A 13,404-nucleotide genomic window follows, 5' to 3' on the forward strand; every position below is an offset into this window, starting at 1 on the left:
GGGCTCTGGGCAACCTCATGTCATTGGGGATATCCTTGCTGACTGCAGAGGGGGTTGGACTAGATAGCCTCTGGAGGTCCCTTCCAACCCAGACCATTCTACGATACCATTTTCAGTGCTTGAATATTCCACCAGGATGTGACTCGAGCGAAGTGCACAAGTACATGTTCCTGTGTGCAGGCATCATTCCAGAGACCAGCCATAGCCAACTTCCAGTTCAAAAATTATATTAAATATAAAATAACCAATTAATGCATTTACAGAAAAATTAAGCCATTATGAAAGCCATCACTTTCATACAGGTTGCAAAAAACTGGAGGAAGGGTTAAGTTAAGGCACAGTGAGTAATACAGTGTTTTATACAAAGAAGTTTAAACCCAAGGCAGTGAGAGCATTTTTTGATGCAACACATAACAGGGAGAAGGAGGGGGGGGGAAGGCCATGTAACTGACATCAATTTCTTGGCAGAAAAGCAAAGCATCCTTCAGCTGTAAAGGTTTTACTCTTGAGCTATACGAGGCTTTCTGTCTTTGACAGCATAAGAACTCCCAACAAGCTGTTTCTCTGTGTATCCCCCAGGTGTTGAACCAAGCTCTCCCTTGCAGATGTTCAGAGTTTAAGGAAGGGTTTCACACAGCTGTCACCACCTTCTGTCTTGCACTTCAAAAGCAGGCAAAGAACAGAGTATTGAAACAGATGGAGTAGAGCTGCTGACTGAATCCTCAGGAGATTTTCTGGAGTGCTAGAATGCTAAAAGATGAGGAGAAAGGAAGGGATTTGTGCTCTACAGGACACTAGTTTAGGCAGAGGATTACCTGAAATACATAACTGGAAAGTAAAAGCCAAGTCACCTGGCTGCTGATGGTACATCGAACTCCTTGGTTTGTAGCAGAACCAAGGCAGGGGATGCAGGATAGCACAAAATGTCACTGAAGACTTTTTAAATTGGTTTTCTTTTTAGAAATCTCAGGGGCAGCAGCAGTATGCCACATGGCAACCCCTGCAGGTTCTCAGCTCCTTTATCTACAGTGATCTTCTGCAGGAAGTGACTGTGGCCCTGACATCTGATTGTCACAAAGTAAACCATTCTCCTTTCGCAAGCTGTAAGTAGAAACAGTCACTGCAGTACAATAGCCTTAATGTGGGCTGCTTTAAAGCTCTGGAGCTACCTGCATGTCACTTAAGACAGAAATTGCTGCTGCTGTTGTATTGCCACAAAGTGTTTTGTGTATTTAAGGAAAAGGAAGGATCCTAACTTTGGTATTGGGATTTCTTATTTATCTATTCTGTGCTGGGGAGAGAGAAACATCTGCCATGGCACATCCCTTACTAGTCCTTTAACATTAAGCTAATCTCAACAGACTATTTATCAAGTACATTGCCCCAGGTAATCTATGCCCCAGAAGGTTTTCATCACTCTGGATGGGTACCATACACAGTGTCCAGTGCATTCAGTATCATTCAGCAAGACTTGAGTTTTATTTCCCGTGTAAAGTATTAAAGCAAATGGCTCTCAATTCTTGGACTTGGAAGCGAGAACATCTTACACTGATGCTAGTTCTGTGCTTTGCCACGGCACTGAGTGAAGCAGCTGAGCACCATCAGCCTCCAGGAGCACTGGTGGTACTTGTTAGTAAGTTCTTAAGGGTGTTTACAGCCTCCTTTGTTCTCATTTTTTTTATAACTAAGAGTCAGTGGAGCCTTAAATCTAACTACCATTAAACCTAACTTTGTCTCTTGGGTTAACCAACAACAGAAAAACAAAACCCATGCAGACAGCAGTGACAATAAATAGGGGAAACCAGATGCTATTACAATGACTTGTGAGTTACAGGCTAACAATCCCTATTAATCTATTCATAGAGAGCCAAGTTGCAAACAATGTGCAAACCAGGAAGAGATGTTTAGGAGTAGGAAACGGCACTGCATCTGCGATCCACAGGTGTTAAAGAGACACAGCAATTCAAATGAAAGATGTTTTCACTTGCTTTGCACAGAAATTAGCTCACACATTCAGCTTTAGACCAAGTGTTTGTAGTGCAATTTTCCTTTTCACTGAAGTGCCAACTTGGCAGAATGCCTCAGCCTTCATCAGGCAGACAAACTGACTGAACAGACATGGCCCAGCTCTCTCCTGATCAATAAGAACACCAGAAACTGTATTTCACTGAACAAGTATAATCCTATTTTTCCTGCTCCTGACAGCCAGATTGGGACACCTGACACTTCATAGTTTCTACATGAAATGGAGCTTTATACTTAAGGAGGGACAGGAACCACATCTTGTTTATTTTCCCCACTGGACTGCAAATCTCCCTCGTTTTCAAAGTTTACATTCACAAATGAAGTGCAGGCTGTTGCTTCAGGCTGGTCTGTCTGGACAGGAGCTTCAGCTTGGGGTTTGTTCTGCTGTTCTTGATGCTGTCTTTCTGCTTCTTCTGACATCTTGTTTTCCTGTTCCTCCTCCTCCTCCTAAAAATAGGATAACCAGATCTGAAAGCCACTATTTACCACTTGCCTTTGAGTCTTTCCAAAAGAGCATGCAAGCTCCTATTACAAGGCAAAGACATTTGTTCCACTGGAAGACATTCAGTAGTTGATCATAAGGTGAGGTATATTCCAGAGTTCCCATTATGGAAAAAAATACATCACCCAAAGTGAAGGACTAAACTGTGTTAAATAAACACAGGGAAAAAATGTCACCCAGAGTCATGGGATAGTTTGAGTTGGAAGGGACCTTAAAGATCACCTGGTTCCCATGGGCAGGGACACCTCCCACTAGAGCAGGTTGCTCAAGGCCTCGTGTGTAGCTAAGCAGGGCTTAGTCAATAGTAATAGGGATAGGTCTACTTCTTCTAATGCTTCTTTCAGCTCAGTAATGAAGAGCCATCAAAAATAAGCAGTAATGCTTGAAATATGTTTCCCATCTCTTCCAAATTAAGATTATTAAGGTGTTGGTGTGGGGTTGTTTTCTTGCAGAAAGCACTGGCTACCTAGCAGTCATTTCCAGTTATGGTTTGGAACAAATGATAACCATCTTGTTCAATTTACCCTTGACACTTGGTTGAACAGGAGTTGGAAACTACATTCCAAGCAGCCACCTCTTTACAGGGTCCAGTGACTGCTGCATCCAACATTCTCAGGCTGTTGACTTGAAAATGCTTTGTACAAGAGAAGCAAGTAAAGCAGAGGTCAGGACCCAGCCAGTTCTAAGACAGCTGCTGGATAAGCAGACATTAATCATGTATTAAATGAAATCAAGACAAGTTGAAACTGAGGTTCTAAAACCTCACTCTATGCTGCAATACAAATTTCATTTTATGAAGTACTAGGGAAGGCAAGTTGGGAGGATAGAATCCTCTCTCACACACATACCTCTCTCTTCATTCTGTAGTACTCATCAATGGCATATTGGTATTTTGGTGTGCTTATGCCCAGAACAGATGCAATCTTCTCCCCAAGGAAGTCACACACTGAAAAGTAAAGGGAGGTTTACACACAATTAGCATCTAGAAGTGCAGTTTTATTTGAAAAGGTGTCATCACTGGGCTGGCTTAGCATCAGGTTTTCATCCCTCAACTGCATTCCAATTAACTTTCATCTTTGCAGATGAGGGGTCAGACAATGTAGAAATGGTGCAGCTCAATACAGTGTTCCCAGTGTTGGCTGGAACTGAGAGCACAGCTCTTGGCCACTTTCTCTGCTTCCTACTTGCCTGTCCCTAGAATGACATTAATTTCATAATCTCACAGCCAAGCCTAGAGTGTCCATCACTTTTTTCCCCCCATGAATCTTGATTTGTCACATACCTAGGCCTGGAATATTTCCTGCATGCAAACTTCCCCCTGGGAAGTGCTGGTAAGCAAATGAAATTTACTTCTGGTGTGCTGTACGAGCTGCTCCTATAGAACGTGCTTTTGCCTGACTTCAGTCTGTAGCATAATAGCAAGGCATGCAGATAGTGAGCATCTCTGACCTGGTGTTCCCTAGCAGAAAGTACCACTGCTGGCTTAGTTCTGGGGGCTTTCTGGTCTGGGGCTTGGAGCAGGAAGGGAGCCTGCCTAGGCTTTGTCCATGGGTCATACCATGAGTAGCCATTGTGGTTGGACAAAATGTGTCCCTGTTCACTGGAGGTGGTTGGACAAGAGGACCTTTGAGGGTCCCTTCCAACCCACCCAATGCAATCTGTGAATCATCTTTCCTGAATGGTTTTCTGTAGTCTTACTTCACTCAAAAAGACAAAAATCAGTATGTGCTAGGCTCATCCATGTGGATGTAATCGTTAGTTCAATATCCTAATGATTGATCTTTAAGATAAAGAATGAACAAAAAAGGAGAAGAATGTAGAAAAATCCATGAACACCTAGATGGGGGCAGTGATTGTTTAAATTCTGCTGGTTTCAGCTGTGGATCTGGCTTGGGGCTGCTAGGGGATCTGTTAAAGATTAAGCCCTTAGCTGAACTTTAACTGAAAATTAAGGCAAGAGACTATGTCTCCACGGATTAAAATACAAGCTCATTCCTACTGCTGAAGCTCACAAATATGATTTAGAGCCTGTCAAAGTGGCTTTCAAGATTCCATTACTGCCTCACCCCAAGAATTAAATACCTGATAAGGTTGATGTGGCAACTCGCAGCATGTGAAACCACAAGTAGGGTCCCCACGTGAGCGTTGTCTGCAAGAACAAGAGTAGTATTGAGACATACAACAGCTCTATGTTCAGGGTATCACCATAAGATACAAGTTCAAGGTATCACCATAAGATAGAACCATGGTTTACAAAGGAGAAATTTTGTTCCACTGTTTTTTGATCCCCACTCCCAGACCTGGGAGATAACAAGCATCCAACTCAATACCAAAGTTATTCCTATAGCTGGAAAGACCTTTCCAGAGGAGGGCAATGAAGCTGTGAAGGGCCTGGGGAATAAATCTTATGAAGAGCAACTGAATGAGCTGGGGCTGTTTTGTTTGGAGAAGAGGAGGCTGAGGGGAGACCTCACTGCTGTCTGCAACTACCTGAGAGGACATTGTGGAGAGGCTGGTGCTGGTCTTACAGGTGATTTGTGCCAGAACAAGAGGGAATGGCCTCAAGCTGCAACTGGGTAGGTTTACACTGGACATTAGGAAACATTTTTTCACAGCAAGAGTGGTCAGGCATTGGAATGTGCTGCCCAGGAAGGTGGTTGAGTCACCAGCCCTGGATGTGCTCAGAGGTGGTTTGGATGTGGTGCTTGGGGATGTGGTTTAGGGGTGAACCTTGTAGAGCAGGGTTCTGGGTTGGACTTAGTGATCCTGAGGGTCTTTTCCAACCTGAATGTTTCTGTGATTCTGTGCTAATGCTCTGAATTGGCCAGAAGAGAAGTGAGTTAGCCAAGCAGGCCCTTATTACAACAGTAAGAGGACTGGAAGAGACTGTGTAAAGCCTAATAAAACCTTCAAACTGATCCTTGAGCTGCTTCCAAGTATTTACAACCAGACACGAATTATCATCTGCAATTGCACCAGAAGAACAAAACCAGGAATGCATGAGGGAGGGAGAGAGTTACTGCAGCTCTGATGTAGTGATGGACAGGGCTGACAAATAAAGGGCCTGGGGTAATGAGAACAAGAGGAACAGAAAATTAACAAAACATCACAGTATCACTAAGTTTGGAAGAGACCCCAAGGATCATCAAGTCCAACCTGTCCGAACAGACCTCACAACTAGACCATGGCACCAAGTGCCACGTCCAATCTCCCCTTGAACACCTCCAGGGATGGTGACTCCACCACCTCCCTGGGCAGCCCATTCCAATGACGAACGACTCGCTCAGTGAAGAACTTTCTCCTCACCTCGAGCCTAAACCTCCCCTGGCACAGCTTGAGACTGTGTCCCCTTGTTCTGGTGCTGGTTGCCTGGGAGAAGAGACCAACCCCTTCCTGTCTACAACCACCTTTCTGGTAGTTGTAGAGGGCAATGAGGTCACCCCTGATCCTCCTCTTCTCCAGGCTAAACAATCCCAGCTCCCTCAGCCTCTCCTCATAGGGCTTGTACTCAAGGCCTCTCCCCAGCCTTGTTGCCCTTCTCTGGACACGTTCAAGTGTCTCGTGACATGGCTCAAGGAGGATCACCTCAAGCATTTGCATGCAAGCAAGGCAGGCTCTGAAGTGCCTGCACACTAAGACATGGAGTGCGGGGAGTGAACACAAGGAACTGAGGACCTGTGTGCAGCTGCAGGGGTAGGAACTTGCTGGGAATCCCAGAGATGCAGTGGATGGCTCTCATGACTGGAAGGCTGCATTGGAGGGACAGAGACTCTGCAGGAAGCACAGGTCAGGAAGAGGAGTTGCCCTTTGCATGAGCGTATTCACCACTGTAGAGGAAGCACTACAGCCCCCAGATAAATTGAGATACCCATGTGTAAGAGATTAAAGAAAATAGAGGTTAATGGGCATCGAGTCCACCATCAGTAAATTTGCTGATGACACCAAGCTGGGCGCAGGAGTTGATCTGCTGGAGGGTGGAGAGGCTCTGCAGAGGGACCTCGACAGGCTGGACAGATGGGCAGAGTCCAACGGCATGAGATTTAACACATCCAAGTGCCGGGTTCTGCACATTGGCCACAGCAACCCCATGCAGAGCTACAGGCTGGGGTCAGAGTGGCTGGAGAGCAGTCAGGCTGAGAGAGACCTGGGGGTGCTGGTTGATGGTAGACTGAACATGAGCCTGCAGTGCGCCCAGGCAGCCAGGAGGGCCAGTGGCATCCTGGCCTGCATCAGGAACAGTGTGGCCAGCAGGAGCAGGGAGGTCATTCTGCCCCTGTACACTGCACTGGTTAGGCCGCACCTCGAGTACTGTGTCCAGTTCTGGGCCCCTCAGTTTAGGAAGGAGGTTGACTTGCTGGAGCGTGTCCAGAGAAGAGCAACAAGGTTGGTGAGGGGCTTGGAGCACAAGCCCTATGAGGAGAGATTGAGGGAGCTGGGGTTGCTTAGTATGGAGAAGAGGAGACTCAGGGGTGACCTTATTGCTCTCTACAACTACCTGAAGGGAGGTCGTAGACAGGCAGAGGTTGGTCTCTTCTCCCAGGCAACCAGTACCAGAACAAGAGGACACAGTCTCAGGCTGCGTCAGGGGAGGTTTAGGCTGGAGGTTAGGAGGAAGCTTTACACAGAGAGAGTGATTGCCCATTGGAATGGGCTGCCTGAGGAGGTGGTGGGGTCGCCGACGCTGGGGGTGTTCAGGGCGAGGCTTGACAGGATGCTTGGTTGTATGGTTTAGTTGATTACGTGGTGTCGGATGATAGGTTGGACACGATGATCTCGAAGGTCTCTTCCAACCTGGTTAATTCTATTCTATTCTACATTGGCTGTGCCCTTCACTAAGGTTTTTAAAAACAGGTAAAGCAAACAAGAAGCTGTGTCATAAAAAAAAAAGAGAATGGGGGAAAAAAAACCCAAACAGATTTCAGCCTAATGGGGAAAAAGCTGCAGGCTTTCACTCTTGTGAAGAGGCAACCACAAATGTCAGTGGAATAAAAGAGGTTTGTAGTTAACAGTGTGTTGTATTCAGGCAAGCTCTTTGTGATGTATTCCCCCTACCCCCCCACCCCAGTAAAGATCTCTGTAGAGATACTTGGGGAAAGCAGCAATTAAAAGAGTCAGTTTCTAGGAAATGAAACCCATTAGGTCCAGTCAGTTGCATATGTATTTATAACTCACTGCTAAAGACTGTGTGATAAGAATCAGTTCCTGGGATCTCACTAAACAGATCTGTGTGCAGGACAATCAATATTACTATAAATAATACAGCTACAGAGACTAGCTGGTCTAGCCTCAATAGGCACATATACAAGCTACTAGACTCCAGTGCTTTCCAAGCACAGCCTCTACAAATGAGTGCAGCAAAGAAATCATCTGTCAAGCCAGAAACTCAAGTTGGGGAGGCTGAAAGAAGCCAGATGCTGTATTGTTTTGGCAGTGGGTATGGAAAATGTCCTGCCAAGGTAAAAGTGTAAGCAAAACCAGCTGCTATCCTGCTCGAACAAAAGCACCTCCAGCTTGCTGATTACCGCTCAGTTGGCAGACAGGCTAACGACAATCATTTCAGTTTGTTCAGTTGAAGAAGTCAAGGAAAGTGCTGGAAAAGCTTGCTGCCACAGGTGCAAATAATGGCACTGAGGAGCCTCTGTACAATCCTTCATAACAAGGTGACAGAGTGAAAAAGCTTTCACACAGAGCACAGGACAAACAAGAGCCTGCTGTGCAGCTGTAAGCAAGAAGCCACAAGAGCCTCCTTAATACTTGAGAGTGAAAGGAGGAGCTTACCTTCAACACGACAGCAGCAGCTGAGAGGACAGAAGCAGCTCAGCCAACATTTTAACACTTTTGTGGTAACACAAACACAGGGAACATCTGACACTTGGCAGACAAGGCAGGTCTCTCTAGTTCTACTGCTCCCTCACCACAAGAAGAAACCATTTTGGTACACGAGGAGCACACCTCCAGCCTCACAGAAACCTCTGCTTTCTGACAAAGCCCAAACCAGACACATCTTCACCTCCAACAAAAGCAAGGGCTTCCCAGTGCCTTCAAATTAAAAAAAGCAGCAGTCTCCCAAGTATCTCAAAAGACAACATGAAACCATGAGAGGAAGCTACTTCCAAAAATTCAACAAGAGAAAGAAGATGGCTTGGAGAGTAAACCACCAGGAACAACTAAGAAAAAGGAAACACATCCAAGGAATAATTCTCCTTTTTTCACTCCCCCCTCCTTACTTCTTCAGGGTAAATCTGGGTAGGTTCCAGGTACCTTAGTTTAGAGAGAGGCAACCCAAAAGATAGCATCACAGTAGATGCTTCCTGTTTGTGGGGAACAGAAGGAAGAACTTTTTCATTGTGAGGGTGACAAAACACTGGAAGGGGCTGCCCAGAGTGGTTGTGGAGTCTCCTTCTCTGGGCATTCAAAACCTTGCCTGGATGTGTTCCTGTGTGACCTACTCTAGTTGATGCTGATATGGCAGGGGAGTTGGACTAGATGATCTTTCGAGGTCCCTTCCAGCCCCTAACATTCTGTGAAACCCAAAAACCTCTGTTTCTTGACTGGAAACAAGAGGCAGTAGCATGAAACACAGGACACTGGTTTATTATAAGGGGACAGTATTTCTCCAGCCATCAATCTCTTCAGTATATTTAGTTTCTACAATGCTTAATTACACTATTCAGCTACCCTGACTTAATTTTGTTACTTAAAATAGAAAAGACAAGGGTTATGAGAACTGGGTTTGAAATGGCATTAAAATTGTTCATTAAGAATTTCTGTTAAGTGTTGCATTTGAAGTAGAAATTAACACAATGGATTCAACCATTGATAAAACCAGTGGTTCTGGTTCAACAACAAAGCATGGTTTGTTTTCTTAGTATGCTTCTTAGTGTGTTCCCTGCTGAAGGGAACACACAGAATCACAGAATTGTGAGGGATGGAAGGGACCTCAAAGATCATCCAGCTCCAACCCCCCTGCCATGGGCAGGGACACCTCACACTAGAGCAAGTTACTCAGAGTCACATCCAGCCTGGCCTTAAAAGCCTCCAGGGACAGGGTTTCTACCACCTCCCTGGGCAACCTGTTCCAGCATCTCACCACCCTCATGGGGAAGAGCTTCTTCCTAACATCCAGTCTGAATCTACCCACTTCTAGTTTTGCTCCATTCCCCCCTAGTCCTATCACTACCTGACACCCTACAAAGCTTTCTTGTAGGTCCCCTTCAGATACTGGAAGGCCACAGTACAGTCTCCTCAGAGCCTTCTCTTCTCCAGACTGATCAGCCCCAATTTTCCCAGTCTGTCTCCATAGGAGAGGTGCTCCAGCCCTCTGATCATCCTCGTGGCCCTTCTCTGGCCACCCTCCAACATGTCCATCTCTCTCCTGTAACAGGGGCTCCCAAACTGGACACAGTACTCCAGGTGGGGTCTCACCAGAGTGGTGCAGAGGGCTACACTGCTGGCCACACTTCTTTTGATGCAGCCCAGGATATGATTTGCTTTCTGGTCTGCAAGTGCATACTGAGTTTCTTGTCCACCAGTGCTCCCAAGTCCTTTTCTTCAGGGCTGCCCTCAAGCCAGTCACTGCCCAGCCTATATTGATGCTTGGGATTGCCCTGCCCCAGATGTAGGACACATGTGCTTCCTTAAACTTCTGAGTGCACCATGTTTCCAAACAATCCATATCTATATTTATTTGCACCACATTTCAGTCCTTTGAACTTTCCAAGAATGTAGTTTCTTTTGGCCAGAGAAAATGGCATAACAACTACAAGGATAATTTCCCTATTTAAGGGAAAAAGCAAATCCTACATTTGGGAGTTGCTAAACACCACCAAATGGATACTTCTCACTGCTTAGTGTCAAGATGCATTTTAAATTAGCTTATTTACAGGTCCCATCTATAATAGGTCCTTCAGTGTGTGCACCATGTGAAAGTCTCAGGCTGTGCCAGAGGAGGGTTAGGCTGGATGTTAGGAAGAAGTTCTATACAGAGAGAGTGATTGCCCATTGGAATGGGCTGCCTGGGGAGGTGGTGGAGTTGCCATCACTGGAGGTGTTTAGGAAGAGACTGGATGGGGTGCTTGGTGCCATGGGTTAGTTGTTTAGGTGGGTTGGACATGATGATCTCAAAGGTCTCTTCCAACCTGGTTTATTCTATTCTATTTATGACAACTACTGAAAAGATGACCAGAAACACACCACCCTCCAACAAAAACCTTCCACCCTATTACAAGTAGCTATTACTTGGTCTGTGATTATTTTTCTCCCTCATGCCCAAATTCTTATAAGAAAATGACAGCAGTCCTCAAGAGAGGACTGTTTGTTATTTGAAGTCAGGCTCCTTTTTACACAGGATATCAAGGCAATCTTCCTGCAAGAATGTTTTTCAATCTTTTGGAGCACTAAAGGTTAATAAAATTAAATCTCTTCTGGGGCTTTGTTGCAGAGATACTCTCAGGATGAATTCGAAGGTTACATTGCTTAGAGTTGCTCTGCAAAGACTTACACTCCACCTTCTGCCTACTCATGTAACAAGGGGAATGCAGTGAAAATTCTACAGCAACTGGACCTGCAGTAATTAACAAGTTACCTTCTGAAACAGCTTAGAGAAGTTTAATGTCAATAAAATAAAGTTTTAGTGCAATTAAGTGAAGTATCCAGGGAAATGTTTGTTGAGCATACCCTGTGGTCTGGGTTCAGCTCACTCTTAAAAAGCAACAAGCCAACAGAATGGACACTCCAAGGATGTTCATGAACTGAGTGCTGACCTACTGAAGTATCAGAATCACTGCTCCAAAGTAAAATTAAGAGCCAGTTCTCTTGGAAAATCTGTTTTGAGTGGCAACAGTCCTTCACATTTGAGTGCTTTGGTTATCATATACCAGGATATATACATGTTGATTGCTTAAGTAAGAAAGACATTGTCATTGTCTGCTTCACTCTGAAGCACTATTAAACCCAGCTCCTTACTGAAGATGTTTCTTTACAACATGGCAAAATATTTGTTTCCCTTATACTCTATTCAGAAGCTGCCAGGATGCCAATACCAGCTGAGCTTTGAGATTTCATGATGCAAAGTTTCCATTCAAAATATCCAATGTGCTTTTTCTAGAAATAAATTGGACCAGAGACTGCTATTATTTGCAACAGACTTTTTCCATATCCCAACTGAGATAAGTTTTAGACATGCTGGTCTCAGCAAACTCACTATTTAATTGCTTTTATAGAAATCCTACATTTAAGGCAGCTGTTGGCTAAAACATCAAAGCTCAGCTTGGCCTAACATTTCTTCCATTGACTGGCTCAGCTGGGATACATGAAGCATGCAGCAGATAAGGTAAACTTCACTTAATGGCAACCCTTGGTCTAATCAAGTTTATTCTGTCAAGGTAAAAAGCACTACATAATAAAGCATAGTGTGCTCCACAATACACTGCCCTGGTTTGGGGGGGGGGGGGGTCCTTTTATTAAAAAATACAATAAAAATTAAGGATTTCATAAACTATAAAAGGAGAACAAAGCAATCTTAACTGTGCCATACAACAGAGTCTTTGGTATTCAGGAAAAAAAGTAAGTCTGTACTAGGAAAGCAGGAGAACAGTCACAGCATTCCTGGCTGCTGTGCACCTTTGAGGGCTCTTCACTGAAGGGTCCATTTGTACAGCAGCCTGCACGCCCCTGGCTTCACAACATGTACATCATGCCTCATGAGCCTTTCATCACTGCACCACAGTGCAGCTCTTCTACTGAGAGGTAATGGCACACAACACATTACACAGATTTGGTGCCCTGCTAGTTATAGTTTGGGGTGGGGGGAGAAGGGGGAGGTCTCTTCTACATCCATGGATACCTGACACAAGTTGCATAGCGGGGAACAGATCTGGCTCTGAAGGTACCTGAGCATTACCATAATAGTCACTAAGTTTCATGGTTCCTGCATTTCTTTGAGTAGACACTTAAGCAAACAGCCAAACCCCAGCAAGGCAGCTTAACATCTACTCCTTGTTTGTAAGTATAACACATTTCTCTGCACTCCACAAGAGACAGGTGTATTCTGTACTGATGATAACCCCACCTGCTCTCAGCCTAAGGTCACTTTTGCTATATGTAAGAACAGCCTAGCAGGAAAGAGCAGTACCATCAATCCACCCAAAATGAAATGCAACAGCTTCAGAATGCAGAATTAACCAGGTTGTAAAAAAACTTCAAGATCATCAGGTCCAACCTATGACCCAACACCATCTAATCAACTAAACCATAGCACTAAGTGCCTCATCCAGTCTCTTTTCAAACACATCCAGCAATGGTGACTCCACCACCTCCCTGGGCAGCCCATTCCAATGGCAAATTACTCCAGCCCAAACCATTCTATGATTCTACAAGAGAGCTGCTCCCATACCATACAGAAGGGCTCAGCCCCAGTAAGGAGGCCCCAGCAAGAAGGCCCAGCCAGCACCCATGGATGATACTGGAGAGACCATCAACACTTTTCCTACCTAACCGGGGGGCCAGCAGGCCCCCAGCCTTTGTTGTCGTCACCACCATCACCCAGTGTGCACCATGGGCACTCACCAGCGATGAGAGGAGGATCCCTCAGCCTAGATGGGCTCACCTTGGAGCTTCTGCCCTCTCTGGGAGGGGATTAAAAAGGGGAGTGGGTGAGGAGGGCCAAGTGACTACACCTGGGGTGGGAGGAAACTCAAATAGAGCCCAGGTGCTCTGGGATTTGAGGGGGAAAACGGGGCAGGTGAGGGACTTTTAGGGTGTCAGGTAATGATAGGACTAGGGGGGATGGAAAAGAAAAAAATAGAAATGGGCGAATTCATATTGGAGGTTAGGAAGAAGTTCTTCCCCATGAGGGTGGTGAGACACTAGAACAGGTT

At 45.3% G+C, this 13,404-nt stretch overlaps 1 protein-coding gene across 2 annotated transcripts in view; it reads right to left on the bottom strand.

Annotated features, from left to right (window-relative positions):
* Nucleotides 1-863: 863 nt before the first annotated feature.
* Nucleotides 864-13,404, bottom strand: part of LOC104302471 (signal recognition particle subunit SRP54) — a 38,840-nt gene continuing 26,299 nt past the window's right edge. The window contains exons 3-5 of one of the 2 annotated variants that reach the window (XM_054162071.1): nucleotides 4,610-4,676; nucleotides 3,376-3,473; nucleotides 864-2,472 (exon numbers count right to left, since the gene is read on the bottom strand). In XM_054162071.1, coding sequence (XP_054018046.1) covers nucleotides 2,260-2,472; nucleotides 3,376-3,473; nucleotides 4,610-4,676 — 378 coding nt within the window. In that variant the 3' untranslated portion in view covers nucleotides 864-2,259. The remainder of the gene's footprint in view (nucleotides 2,473-3,375; nucleotides 3,474-4,609; nucleotides 4,677-13,404) is intronic. The other variant, XM_054162072.1, reaches the window with a different exon arrangement.

Source organism: Dryobates pubescens, chromosome 5 (genome assembly GCF_014839835.1).
Source record: "Dryobates pubescens isolate bDryPub1 chromosome 5, bDryPub1.pri, whole genome shotgun sequence".
In the NCBI taxonomy this organism is placed as follows: Eukaryota; Metazoa; Chordata; class Aves; order Piciformes; family Picidae; genus Dryobates; species Dryobates pubescens.